Here is a 14,448-nt window from a genome sequence, read left to right as displayed (position 1 = left end):
CGAAAGTGACTTACCTTTTCGCAGATTCTGTTCATGGTGTGGGGGGGAGGCATTCCGTCCCTCCCCCCAGAATCCTCAATGGGGGGGAGGCGGTCTGGTCCTCCCCCCCTAAATCCTCGATGGCCGGCTGTGCTCTGCGGCGGCTCCACAGAGCAGCCAGCCAGGCACAGGCCAGGGCTGTCCACAGCCAGATTTCCGACCACGGAGGGCTCTGGGTAAAAAAACAAAAAAACAAAAATGCGTACACAAATGGCGGGGGCTACGGCCGCCACCATTTGCGTTCCTTATTTTTTGCCGTCTTAGTCTACGTCAATATTTACGTAGACTAAGACGAAGAAAAGAAAGGGGAACGCAAATAGCATAGTGGGTGCTATTTGCGTTCCCCTTTCTTTTCTTCGTCTTAGTCTACGTAAATATTGACATAGACTAAGACGGCAAAAAATAAGGAACGCAAATGGCGGTGGCCATAGCCGCTGCCATTTGTGTATGCGTTTTTTTAAAAAACCCAGATGTGATAGCCTACATAAGTCTTTACATAGCCTATCACGTCTATGGGAAAAAAAAAAAAAGAAGACACAGAGTGCAAATGGCGGCAGCAGCCGTTCGGAAGACCAGCCGCCGCCGCTGCCACCGCTGAAGCCGCTGCTGGAGCCGCCGCCATCCGGAACATCCGCCCCAGGTAAGTCTCGTCCTGAGGGGGGATCAGCAGGGGGCGGGGGGGTGGCAGGCCGTTCCGTGATGGATTTCGGGGGGCTGAATGCACTGGTATTCAGCCTCACCAAGATCCATTGCAGAATTCTCTGACATTCCTAGTTTTTTCCCCTTCATTTTTTGTTCTGCTCTTCATATTTTTAAAGAAAGAAGGAAGGAAGGAAGGAAGGAAGGAAGGAAGGAAAGAGAAAGAAAGAAAGAACAAACAAAAAGAAAGAGTGGGAAGGAACTTTTTTCTTTCCTTCATTCTGCTTTTATTTTGCCGAAAGATGACTTCAACAAACAGTTGTTGCTGCTGCTTCTGGTGGTTTTATTATCAGCTTTTATTGTTGTTTTTTTGCTATTTTATTGTGTCTATGTTTTTATAGCTTTTAATATTTTAACTGTTTTTATGTATTTTATTGCTGTGAGCCACCTTGGGAGGGCTTTTGCCTTGAAAGGCAGCCAAGAATTTTTTAAATAAATAAATAAATAAAGAGCTCCAAATCTGCAAAAAGAAAGAGCAGCCAGCTACTCACATCATAATTGTCCAGAAACAAACCACTGTTCGTGAAGCACTCCCCGCCCGCGCTTGAATGGAAAGCCCACCACTCCTATGTAGGAAGGACTCCTACACCTGTCTATCAAACACTTTGCTCAACAGATAGGCCTGCCGACTCTTTAGTCAGAAGTGGTAACATTACGGCCTGACCCACATCAATCGTCAGGGAGTGATGGAATCAAAATGCATATGCAAGCTCTGGGCAGAACACATCATCCCATCCATCGCATAGCACATTCAGGGGAATGTTGATACAGAGAGTGACTGTCTAAGTTGACAAGGCCTTGATCCTGGGGAGTTCTCTCTGGACATGACAGCCTTTCTGCATCTTTGCCATCTTTTCAGCCAACTCCAGGTGGCTCTCTTCATCTCCACTCTCAACAACCAGCTACCACACTTCTCCAGACACCTGGCTCACACTAGCAGAGACTACCGTGCTCCAAGGGGCAGGCTCCATACATTGCCTCCTCTTCCACTTTTGGCCAGGGTTCTCAGAAAAATCAAGGAAGAACAGTCTCATACTTCCACTAGAGGCCTGGAGGCCATGTTTTTCTCAAAACCTTCAGCTGACACAAACAAATCCATGGATCCTTCCCTCAAGGTCCAATTTTCTCACACAAGGACTGGTATGGCCTCCTGACCAAGATTGGCTACATCTAGCCATTTGGCTACTGAGCACAGCCCCTTACTTTCACTAGGCTACTCTATGAAATTAACTAACACACAGTAGTCCTCTAGGAGAACATTGACCAATGTAATATATGACACAACTTGAAAAGCATTTCTGTGTTGATGTGGAAAGAAGCATCTGGATTGTAAGGCAGCAGGAATTAAGGAATTGCTTCTATTCCCCCAAACAGGGCCAGGCCTGGGGCTCATCCTATGGGAATAGTAGCTTTTGTACATCCCATGATGGATGTCTCCTCACTCTGGATGGGAATAGAAAGTTGGGAACTTACCGTGAAGTTCCATTCTGATTTGGTGCACAGGAGGCATCCATATTGTACCTTGTGGCAGCCTGAGCTCTCTCGTCAGTCAGTCAGTCAGTCAGTCAGTCAGTCAGTCATTTATTTATTTATTTATTACATTTATATCCCACCTTTCTCCCATTGTGGAACTCAAAGTGGCTACATGTGGTTCCCAGGTGGTCTCCCTTCCAAGCACTGACCAGACCCAAAACTGCTTAGCTTCAGCAAGGTGGCTGCCTCATGGGCCTTCAGACCATACCCTGGGCCCTCTCTCATTAATTACATTTTCCAAAGGCTCTGTGCAGCTCTCTAAAAAACAGATTTTTTTTTTGTTCTGCCTGTTCAGTTGTCTCTACATTTTCTTTTTTTATTTTCTTTTTCCAGCTCCTCTATTACTAGTCTACCTAAAAGCCCGGCTAGAGAAGAACTGGCTGGGAGGAGGCACAGAGGACAGGACCTAGACAAAAAGTGTGGTCGTATGTTCCTTGCCTGTCCTGGGCAGTGAGAGAAGTTAAGCCATGATGGATGTCTCCTGAGCACTGAATTGGAATGGAACTTCAGGGTAAGTACCCAACTTTCCAGGCTTAAACTATGGCTTCCAGCATTTTTCACCACTGATGCTATCCTTTATCTGTTTTTGTGCACCTTTGTGTGTGTGTGTACATACATCTGCCTGGACTTTTTGCATACCTTATAAAGTGGACATTTTGTACACATATTTCAAATCGTATGCATTTCTGTACCAATCCCCCATTCATTAAAGCACATGTATGCACGTTTTGGAAATGTATGTATTTATCTTTGCACACTGTTCAAAATTTAGTATTTTATCCGATGTAGGTTTCTGTTCTGTTCTGCAGAATGCATTTCAAGCCCTGAAATATAAAGATTTTCAGATTCAAAGTTTGTCTGATCCATATCAGTTTACTGGGCTGCACAGGTCTAGTATCACATCCCTAGTTTTGAGTAAGGTGAGTCTAAGTAAAATCTCGTGCTTTAAGGGTAAGAACATCTAAAGTCAACTGAGGTAATAAAGGTGTGCTGAATTTAAATAATATTCCATCCATGCATATGGATAGGATTTTCCCTGCCCTTTGACTATTATGCTCTGGCACTTGGTGGTTTTGCTTAGCAAACTGCCTGATTGGCAAATAGTGTTAATGACTGACCAACTTGTTCTCTATCGTATGAAGTATATTAACATTATTCAAAGATGGGCATAATTAAAGTACATTGTAAAAGTCAGTGTGAATTTGAGAAAGGCATTCATGATGGTTGCTAGGCCTAGAGAAAAAGGGGGCAATCTTCTTACTGATGACTTTTCTATCAAGCCATGGCCAATGAAAAACATCATGTTTGACAATTATAGGGAGCAACAAAGTTAACCACTATCACTGAAAGGTGTCTTCTCCCTTTATGTATCTCCATCATCTGGATACTCAGCATGCCTGGAATTTTTATTCACTGATACAGACACATGCTGATTCTGCTTTTCTAGCTTCCTCCTAGCCCTGCTTACAAACCCTTTCGATCCTCTTTCAAACACTGATGAAAAGTAACCCTTATGAGGGAACATTTTACACATCTGTGTGGATTACAGTTGTTCTATTTTATAACTCTCTACAGTATATGCATATTCCATACCTTCCTGCTTTGAAATCTTCCCTTCTGGACATGGGTTGCAGTCATAGCAGCAAAATGGCTCTCCTTCTTTCACTTTCTTGTGAGAACCGGGATGACAACTCTCAGTACACAGAGAAAGAGGTCGGGACTAATTGAAAAAGGATAGAACACAATGATAATCGTGGGAATAATGACCTTGGAATCCTTAAATTGGGAGGTGGGGTCTGAATATGACTAATTAGATACACATTTCAGGAATGTGTGAATAGGCTCCCCAGAGAGCACTTGGTATGCTATAAGCTGTTGCTATATTAGAACATTACATGTATAGTTTTAATACACTGTCTTTCAAAGTGAAGCATTTTCAATGTGGTTTACAAGAAAAAAATGACAAAAACATCATAAAACATTGAAAACAATAGCAAAGGTAAAAAACAAAAACAAACAAACCTGAGTTTATAAAAAGAAGGATCAGATTTCATCTAAAAGCAGACTGGGAAGTCCAGTCCCTTAAAGCTTATTTAAAAAAACAGTCAAGGAGGGAGCCATGCATACTTCCCGTGGTAAAGTATTCAAGAAGGATGGGGTCAGCACAGAAAAGGTGCTATCTCTTGTGCCTGACAACCATATATATATATATATATATATATATATATATATATATATATATTCTGGTGTGCAAATTGTGGCCATCCAGATGGTTTGACCTATAGCTCCTGTGATCCCTAACTATTGGTTCTGCTGGATAGGGCTGATGGGAGTTGTATGTCAAAACATCTGGGGGATGACAATTTGCTCACCCCTGAGCTATACAATATGGAGGAAGCCCAGCTACATGCATCTAACGAAAAAAAGAGACACCTCTGCCACTGGAAGTATGCAATTCTTCCAAGGCAATTCTGTACCTGCATAACAGATGTGCTGGCATAAGTTAACAGATGTAACATAACATAACAGATGTGCTTCATAATTTTTGTGAACCGCCCAGAGAGCTTCGGCTTGGGCGGTGTAGAAATGAAATGAATAAATAAATAAAAAAAGGCCTTTGGAATCACAGCCACAACAGAAATATAGCTGGGATGTGAGCTGCAGTGGGGAGGAGCTAACTTACTCCAAATCTTACACCTCTTAAGATGCCAAACGTGCCCCTGAGGATGGTGGGACTTTATGCTGACAACAAAATGATCATAAGGAAAATTCCCCGCATTGAACTCAAAGGAGAGTGGGGAGATCTCTTCCCTGCCCCAATCCTGTACTGATTAAAAATGGCAACTGCCTCACCACAGTGAGAGAGCCTGTGCCTCATATGCAGAAGGTCCCATATCAAATCCTTGGCATCTTCAGTTATGACCAGGGAAAGACTCCTGCCTGAATCCCTGGAAAACTGATGCCACTTAGTGTAGGCAAGCCTGAGCTAGATGCATCAATGGCCTGACTCTGTACAAGTCACCACCTTCTGTTCCTTTGTTCCCTAACTCCTACCCTGCCCATGTCGACAAAACAGAGCATAGGATATTTTACTTACTTACTTATTTACTTACTTACTTACTGTACCTTTAAGCTGCCCAGTAACTAATGTTCTCTGTGTGGTGTACAATGCATTAAAATATAAAGTGCAAATATAAAAACAAGCCATAAAACAGTGAAAAATAAGACTAAGATAAATCCATCAGCCAAAACAAGCAAACAACAACAACAGACATACACACGCCTGCACCTAAAACCAAATTGAAACCACCCTCAGAATAAAGCAATAAAAACCTAGTTTTCAAAATGCCTGAAACAGGGAAAAGGTCTTCCCTCTGTGCTGAAAGGACCATACCGTAGGCTCCAGGTGAGCCTCACTTGGGAGAGTGTTCCACAAACGGGGTGCCACCTTGGAAAAGGCACACTGTCTTGTAGCCACCTGCTTAGCTTCATTTGAAGGGGGCACCTGGAAGAGGCCTCAGAGGATGATCTTAATTAGGGATGGGAGAATCAGAGATGCTCAAGCTTGCTGAAATGCTCCGAAGTTGTGGATTTTTCAAAGTCTGCATTTTTTCAAGTGCACATTTTGTCCCATTCGCGTTTGGAGTTGCGAATGGGGCATTTTTGAGTGATTAGTGAACTGAAGGAAAATTTTTATACATTCCTAATCTTAATGTTTGGTTAGATAAATATGGGAGGAGACGTTCCTTCAGTTAAGCTAGTCCCAAAGCATTTAGGACTTTAAATGTTAAAGCCAGCACTTTGAAGTGGCCCCAGAACAGGACTGGCAAGCTGTGCGGATGAAGAAGTGCTGGCATAATATGATCAAATCAGCTAGTCCCAGTTAGCAGTCTATATGCCACCCTATTTTGGCCTAACTGAAGTTCCTGGACCATTTTCAAAGGTAGCTCCACATATAATGCATTGCAATGATCCAAATGGGACATTACCAGAGTGTGAATAACTGTTCTAAGACTATCTCTGTCAAGATAGGGTCATAGATGATATGCCAGCCTGAGCTGAAAGATGTGCTCAGCTCTGAGACACCAAGGCCATTTGCTCCTCAATGGAGAATGGTGGATCTATCAGCACCCACATACCATGAACCTGCTCCTTTGGGGGGAGTGTAACCCCTTCCAGAACAGGTTGAATGCCACTTTCCTGGACAGATGGGGCACCCACGACAAGTATCTCTGTCTTGTCTGGATTTAGTTTCAGTTTATTGGTCCTCATGCAGTCCATTACCCTGCCCATGCACTGGATCAGAACATCAATTGCCTCATCAGTATCAGATGAAAAGAAGAGATGGAAAAGGGTTCCATTTGCAGATTGGTGACACCTAGGGATGGCGGAGAATTCCTCCATGGATTTCAGTGAGGCCGAATGCACTGGCATTTGGCCCCACAAAACCTGTGGTGGAACGGCCTCCCACCCCTGCCACCCCGCGGAATCCCCCCCGGGATGAAGCTTACCTGGGGTGGATGTTTCAGTGGTGGCGGCTCCAGCGGTAGCTCTGGTGGCGGCAGCTGGTCTCTCGGCCAGCTGCTGCGGGCGCAAATGGCGGCTGCTGTAGCAGCCACCATTTGCGTCCTGCCAGGCTGCCGTGATAGGCTACGTAAATACTTACGTACTTACGTAAATACTTAAGTATTTACGTAGCCTATCACAGCAAAGAGCAGGGACGCAAACGATGGCTGCTATGTCGTTTGCGCTGCTGCTCTTTCCGTGATAGGCTACGTAAGTATTTATGTAGCCTATCACGGTAAAGGCAGCCATGCAAATGGCGGCCACTACACCATTTGTGTGGCTGCCTTTACCGTGATAGGCTACGTAAATACTTACGTAGCCTATCATGAAAAGAGCAGCGGTGCAAATGGCGTAGCGGCCGTCGTTTGCATTTCTGCTCTTTGCTGTGATAGGCTACGTAAATACTTACGTAGCCTATCACAGCAGGCTGGCAGGACGCAAATGGCAGCTGCTACAGCGGCCACCATTTGTGTCCGCAGCAGCCTGGCCGCGGCCGGAATTCCAGCTGCGGACGGCCCTGGCTGGCAGCTCCGCGGAGCCGCTGCAGAGCAGAGCCAGCCAGGGAGGATTCCGGGGGGAAGGACAGAGTGCTTTCAGAGTAAATGCTGAAAAGCAAAAGGGATGAAATAGAGTCCCAAGAGACCCATGGCACAATTGCCATGGGGAAGAGCAATGATCACCCAGAACCACCTTCTGGAATCAGCCATCCAGACAGCAACAAGGGAGGGGGCCCTCTTGGTGGTGCCCCCCAATCATGGCATGATCTCCTTGATAAAGCCCACCTGGCACCAAAAGATCGTTATCTTTTCAGTGCCAGGTTAAGACTTTTCTCTTTTCCTAGGCATTTGGCAGCATATGATGAGTTTTAATTGATCCTGGATTTGTTTAATGGTTTGGCTGATGGGTCAAAGTTGTTTTTAGATATATGTTGACTCTGTGTATACTGTCTGTTGGTGCGTTTCTTATATTTTAAATATAGCATATTGTATTTTCAATGTTTTAACCTTTGTAAACCGCCGAGAGAGCTTCAGCTATGGGGCGGTATAGAAATGTTAACAACAGCAGCAGCAGCAACAACAACAACAACAATAATAATAACATAAATAATCCAATTAGGAGCAAATCCACTGCAATACAGAATCCCCACATCCCAACCTAGAGAACCTATCCAGAAGGATATCATGATCACCAGTATCAAGAGCTACTGAGAAGTCCAAGAGCACCATAGGGTCACATTCTCCCTGTCATTCCCCCTGGTGGTCCTACAGGGTGACCAAGGCAGTTTCTGTTCTGAATCCAAGTCTGAAACCAGATTGAAATTGATCTAGACAATCCAAGACAGCCTGGAATTCAGCCATCTTTCATTACAGCACCTTGCCTAGGAAGGGTATGTTAGCAACCCACCTATAATTGTTTTCATCCTCTGGGTCCAGTTTAGGTTTCTTAAGAAAACCTACTACTGTTTAATCACTCTTTTAAAATGGTGGTTATCACATCCAATCTCAAAGAGAAATGTACAACCTCCTGGATGAAGCCTGCCACCCCCTCTCTACTAGGGATCTCACAAGCACCCGACTTTGTCTAGCAGTCCAGACTCCCCTGGGCTCAGCCCCCTGCCCAGCCCCCATTCTAATGTTGAGGAAATGGCCCTGTATGATCGCCATTCTGCACAACAGTAAACATATGGAAATTACAGAGCCCCATCTTGCATAAAAATGGTAGCTTGAGACGAGGAGTGGGCAGCTGTGGGGTGCCCAGACTGCTCACTGAGCCCTCTGGGGCTTGTGTGGCCTGACGAGTGAGGGCAGGTGGCAGCAGTGACTTGGTGAGCACCTGCGCTCAGCAAACGTGGGTGAGTCCATCCATCCCTACTCCCTTCTAGATGTCATAAACCAAGAGAGTCAAGCATACAAGTAGGTGGCTGAATGTGACCAAGCACCTTAGGTCCCAACAACTGAAACACATCCAATGCAATTTGACTAGGTGGTGTTCTGGACATCTAAATTGGGATTGCCCTAAATGTGGAGTCTATGTTGTGAGGGATGTGAGTGACTTTGCCTTCAAAGTATCACATAAACGTGTTGCAGCATGCTGCTGAGAGTACAACCAACTCTCTCCCTGGGTCAGATTACAACAGGTCCCTCACCACCCAGACAAACTCTGCTGGGTGACACTGTGAATATGCAGTGGAAGTTGAAAATAAATGCTTCTTTGCCATCCTCACTTACACAGAATTGGCTCAAGAATGGGCTTTAAGCTGTGTTTGATCACATTCGGTACAAGTTTTCCTCCACATGTGTTCTAGCCTTTGTCCCACATGCTTCATTGCCCCCCATTCATATGGATACCAAGGTGCTGCCCAGGCTCCACAAAGACGTAGAGGGCATTTAGTCACAATCATGTCAACAGCCCAGGACATCTCCATGTTCCACAGAGTGACCAGGGCATCAACAGGAGCATCAGGCATAACAGCAGGAAAATCCCCCAGAGCCCTCTGGAATCCACTGTCTAAATTCACCAGATACAGTGTAACTTCGCACCTAAGCAGAGCACATGAATACCTATATAATGTTTCCTGTTTTCACCAACAGGAAATGCATGCCCCAGTTAGATTAAAGGGCACATGGTCATCAGCTTTGACCACTCTGGACTCAGAACATGCACACTCAGTGTAGGGATGTCCATCCTGGGTAAATCCAACCCTTTTGGGGCACGATGGATATTCCCATGGTACCCGTGACTCAGTTTGCCTTTATGAGCTGAGCTGGGGGGTTGTTCCCAAAATCTGTGTACTTTTCCAGGATTTTCCTTTTTCTTTTTAATAGCAACGCCCTGAAATTAGAGCCATAATTTTGGAAAATAATGGCTGCAATTTGTGCAAATTCCTATCCCCCCCCCCAAGTTCCTGCCCAGGTCTGCCCCATGCTCCCTCCATGCTCTTGCTGCCTGTCACTATGCAATCCTCCCTCTCTCCCTGCCTCCCCCATCCAGAGAGCCCGGCCCGTCAGAAAGGAAAGGTGGTGGGCTCTCCAGGCTGGAGGTGGTACCAGCAGGGAGAGAGGGAGGATTGTGCTGTGGGAGCAATGGCGGGGTGACAGGCAGGGAGGGCTCCCAGCTCTATGGCCAGGTGGGAGGGGAAATAATATGTGTGAGCTGGCCTGTCCCGATGCTATCAAGTCAGGCCAGCCCATGGGGAGGTGACCAGAAGTCCCAGGGGCTGAGCTGCTGGACGATCAGTGAACTCAAACCCCTGGATGGATTCCTCTAACATCCCTAACTTATAGCACCCAAGGGAAATCTCTGGTGATGATAACCAAGGGCAATATCCAACACTGCCACTGTGCTCTTGCTCATTCTGTTGCACAAGTGGGACCCACTGCTTGTGAAGCAGAACATTTGTGGTTCCAAAAGCAACCCAGAAGCAAGTGGAATTGCTTGTTTATGGATTGGGGCGGGCAGGTCAGTGGAGTTTCCTTCCGCAAGCTCCGCTGATCTGCCTGATTCTGGAACCAAGGATTTATGGTTGCATTTTTTTAACTGCTAGCTCCTTGTTGCACTACTGGTGGATCCCACTGGCATGCAGGAAGACTTGGCTACTGCCCTGGGGGGAAAAGGCCCTTTGAACAGAAAGGGAGACCTGACATGGAGCGACAGCATGGTCCATGTATTGCCAAGCAGAGTGAGAAGGAAAGGAAAGACTATCGAACAGATGCAAATGCCTGATACGACCACTGCAGTTGGTATTTCCCTGTGCTACTTCCTTGCTTAGCAAATGGAAAAATGGGATGTGATGACATCAAGACATATGGCTGCTTCAGTAAAAGCTTACTAGGAGATGTAAGGGATACATACATGAGCAGTGGCCACCCATTTAAGGCAACATCTAGTTCCTGTTGCATGAATGGAGTAGGGATGGCGGAGAATTTCTCCCCGAAACTTCAGGGGGCCGAGCACCAACGTGTTCGGCCCCCCGAACAAGTTTCGGGGAGAAATCCTCCGCCCCCTCCGCCCCCCGCCCCCCCCGGGACGGGACTTACCTTCCCTGAATGTCCCTCCCGGCGGCGGGTCCGGCTGGCGGTTCGTCGGGTGTTCGAGCGGGGCGGAAGTGGCAGCTGGTCTTTCGACCGGCTGCCGCCGCCGCCATTGCAATACAAGAAAAAAAAAAAAATCCCCTGATAGGCTACATGACAATTCACGTAGCCTATCACGGCTAGATTTGCAAAGTCAGCCGTGATAGGCTACGTGAATCGTCACATAGCCTATCACGGGTGACTTTTTTTTTTTTAAAAAAAGTGTGTACGGATAATGGCGGCCCCCATAGGGAGCCGCCATTCCCGTTCCTTATTTGGTGGCTGTAGTCTATGTAAATGTTTACGTAGACTACGGCGAAAATAAGGGCAACGCAAATAGAGTTGCCCTTATTTTCGCCGTAGTCTACGTAAACATTTACGTAGACTACAGCAACTAAATAAGGAACGCGAATGGCGGCTCCCTATGGGGGCTGCCATTCACGTACGTGCTTTTTTTTTTTTAAAGTCACCCGTGATAGGCTACGTGACGATTCACGTAGCCTATCACGGCTGACTTTGCAGATCTAGACGTGATAGGCTACGTGAATCGTCACGTAGCCTATCAGGGGGCGTTTTTTTTTTTTTACTTTCACGTTCGCGGCCGGGCGAGGCGGCAAGCCTCCTCCCCGGCCTGAATTTCGGCCGGGCGAGGCGGGAAGCCTCCCCCCTGGCCTGAATTTCGGCCGGGCGAGGCGGGAAGCCTCCCCCCCCGGCCTGAACTTCGCGGGGGGAGCAGCGAAGCGCTCCCCCACACCGCGAACAAGCTGCGAGAAAAGGTAAGTGACTTTCGTCCACCCCTAGAATGGAGTTTGATTGACTTTTTTAAGAATGTAAATTGTGGTATAGAATATAAAATGTTAGAAATATAATTACATTTTATTTTAATTCCAAGAATCCAAACATTATATTTCCTTCAATTAAAAATATGTCTTTCATAATTGCAATGAAATTAATTATCAACATCAGAACAGATCATTCATTCCTAACTGGATCTCTTTCCAAATAGCTCACAATTGGAGCCAACCTGGTTAAACCAGCTGTGCCATGTGATGGCATCCTCATCGATGGTGAATGCTTGATGTAGAGGAGCCTGGGGATCCATCCCGCCAGCTTTCACCCTATGAAATGATTGGTTGGAGAAAACAATCCAGTTGATCACATCCAATCCAGCAACTACCTCCCCATTCTGGTTGAAGGAAACTTTGTCCCCAGCACTATTGTTAAATGAGACACATGTCAGAAAACGATGGAGCTAGAGTGAAAAAGAAAAGGCAAGAGTTTAGGAAGTTTAGGCTGCATTGGGGACTTTCAGACTAATATGTAAAGGCACCAGTGGAATGGTCTCATGGATAGTTTTCAGTTGGGAAAAAGACTTATGGATGAAGTGTTAATCCTTTATGACCAAGAGATTGAATGAGGGGATGCTACATGAATAAATTAAAATTACACCACTTTGCCCTGCTAATATAATACATTCCAAGAGAACAAAGTGGAAAGCAAAATGGCAGACTGAAATTGGGGCTATTCAATCATTTGTCGTTGGGGGAAAGGAAGACGAAAATGTTAGCACAGGAAGAGTTTGGAAAATAGCTAACACCCAATACACAGTGCCCTGCCGTATGAGGAGGGCTAGACAATTACCTGCCCAAACTGTAGATTCTTGAGGCTTGGTCCCCCTTCATCCATCATTGCACCATGTTTGGCTCTAGACGAGGACATGGCATGATGCAGAGCATGGGCCACTACATAGACAGCATTGTAGATGCTGTAACTCTGGCCAGTAATGCCCATTTCAAAAAAAGATCCAGGAAGGCTCTCCAGCTTCTCCTCCCCTGTGCAAATGTCTCCATCCACCTTGCCCACAATAGTATCTGGGAATACACAGCCAAAGGCCTGTTGCCAGAAGTTCCTGACAAAACCATCTTTAGTGCTGGAAGGATTTCTGCTCTCAAGAAATTGATAAAAGCCTGGTGGGTTGCTGGAGTGGATTCTGAAGGATATAGCACCATGAAATATTCCTGTATCCCAGTTCCTTTGAAAGACAAATGAAGTGACCTCCATCTGGGATGTTGTGATCCATACTTTAGCATTCACATTCTTTGTCATGTGCTCTTCTTCTGATAGATATGGAAACCATAGAAAGAATGCCATGGAATAAGATTCTGCATAGGCCACCACTACGTTGGCTGTGCTGCCCATCACTTTATCATGTATCTCTGCCCCCTGCTGCATCATGCCTGTTGTTTCAGTGGCAAAACCTAATTTGGGGACTCTTTCTATGAAGGCAAAACAGACATGATGCTTAGAAAATAGTGGAATTACCATTTGCAGAAATTGTTTGCCATTGTCGTTATCTGTAACAACGACCCCAATCCACGTCCACCTGAAATGGAGAAGCAAAGAAAGAATCCCCTCATACTGAAGGGCTTCCTGAGGGGCCATCTGGTAGAAGGACAGGCCTGGAGTTTTAGCATTCATCACAGGAACAGGGCCATATATGAGCTAAGGAGAGATTTGGGGTAGGAAGGAAGACTATGATAACATTACACTTCCAAAGCAATATACATGAATTTCATATTTATTACCCATACATATCTGGTAGGCAGTAGGTGAGACGGTCTGATCCACCATGACTGTTCTGTTCTTATGCTTAAGAATAGAGCTGTGCATGGACCCCCTGCTTCACTTTGGACGTCACTTTGGACTTTCTGAAGCAGCCTTGCTTCACTGTTTCAGACCCAATTCCCTTCACTTTGGATTTGGATCCGAAGTGAGGTTCGGTTATCCGAATCATTCGGATTTGATTAGGGATGTACAAAAGTTCCGCCACGAATCTCGGGGAGGCTGAATGCCAGCGCATTCGGCCCCCCAAAATTGGTGGTGGAACGGACCACCCCCCACCCCCCTGGGATGGGAATTACCTTGGGCAGATCTTCCTGGCAGTGGCGGCTGCGGCAGCGGCTCCAGCTGCTGCCACCGCCATTTCCAGTTAAAAAAAAAACTAAACCAAAAAAATGTGATAGGCTACGTAAAGATTTATGTAGCCTATCACGGCTAGATTTTAAAAAAACACCGTGATAAGCTACGTAAATGTTTACATAGCCGATCACGGCTGACTGCAGGGATGCAAACAGCGGTGGCTACGACCACTGCCATTTGCATCCCTGCTAGCCAGCGGCCAGATGTTCGGCTGCTGGCGGAGCTGGCTGGTGGCTCCGCAGAATCACTGCGGAGCACAGCCAGACGGCCAGAATTTTGGGGGGAAGGAACGGAGCGCCTCCCCCCCTGGCCAGGATTCTGGGGGTAGGGATGGAACGCTTCCCCCCCAGCATCAGCATAATCCGTGAAAAGGTAAGTGACTTTCATACACCCCTAGATTTGATGCTTTCCCTTTAACTTGCCTTGGAAAATAGAAATGGTCATACATTTTTCGGTTTTCATGATAAGGATATGACATTTGGGAATCTCCTAGGCCCCATGGAGAGGAGTCCACCTGCCAAATGTTGGACATTTTGGCCTAGTAATTTTTGTGTTAGGTAGA

At 46.1% G+C, this 14,448-nt stretch overlaps 1 protein-coding gene across 1 annotated transcript in view; it reads right to left on the bottom strand.

The window, feature by feature from the left end:
* LOC146341905 (vomeronasal type-2 receptor 26-like) overlaps nt 1–14,448 on the bottom strand; it is a 34,964-nt gene that overhangs the window by 1,346 nt on the left and 19,170 nt on the right. The window contains exons 4-6 of the mRNA XM_084807746.1: nt 13,230–13,290; nt 12,549–12,761; nt 11,919–12,159 (exon numbers count right to left, since the gene is read on the bottom strand). Of these exons, the coding sequence (XP_084663872.1) occupies nt 11,919–12,159; nt 12,549–12,761; nt 13,230–13,290 (515 nt within the window). The remainder of the gene's footprint in view (nt 1–11,918; nt 12,160–12,548; nt 12,762–13,229; nt 13,291–14,448) is intronic.

The sequence above is a fragment of the Heloderma suspectum genome, chromosome 6, assembly GCF_057233095.1.
Source record: "Heloderma suspectum isolate Gila_16-S chromosome 6, 16-S_ref, whole genome shotgun sequence".
In the NCBI taxonomy this organism is placed as follows: Eukaryota; Metazoa; Chordata; class Lepidosauria; order Squamata; family Helodermatidae; genus Heloderma; species Heloderma suspectum.
This window is presented reverse-complemented; position numbering and strand designations above follow the sequence as displayed.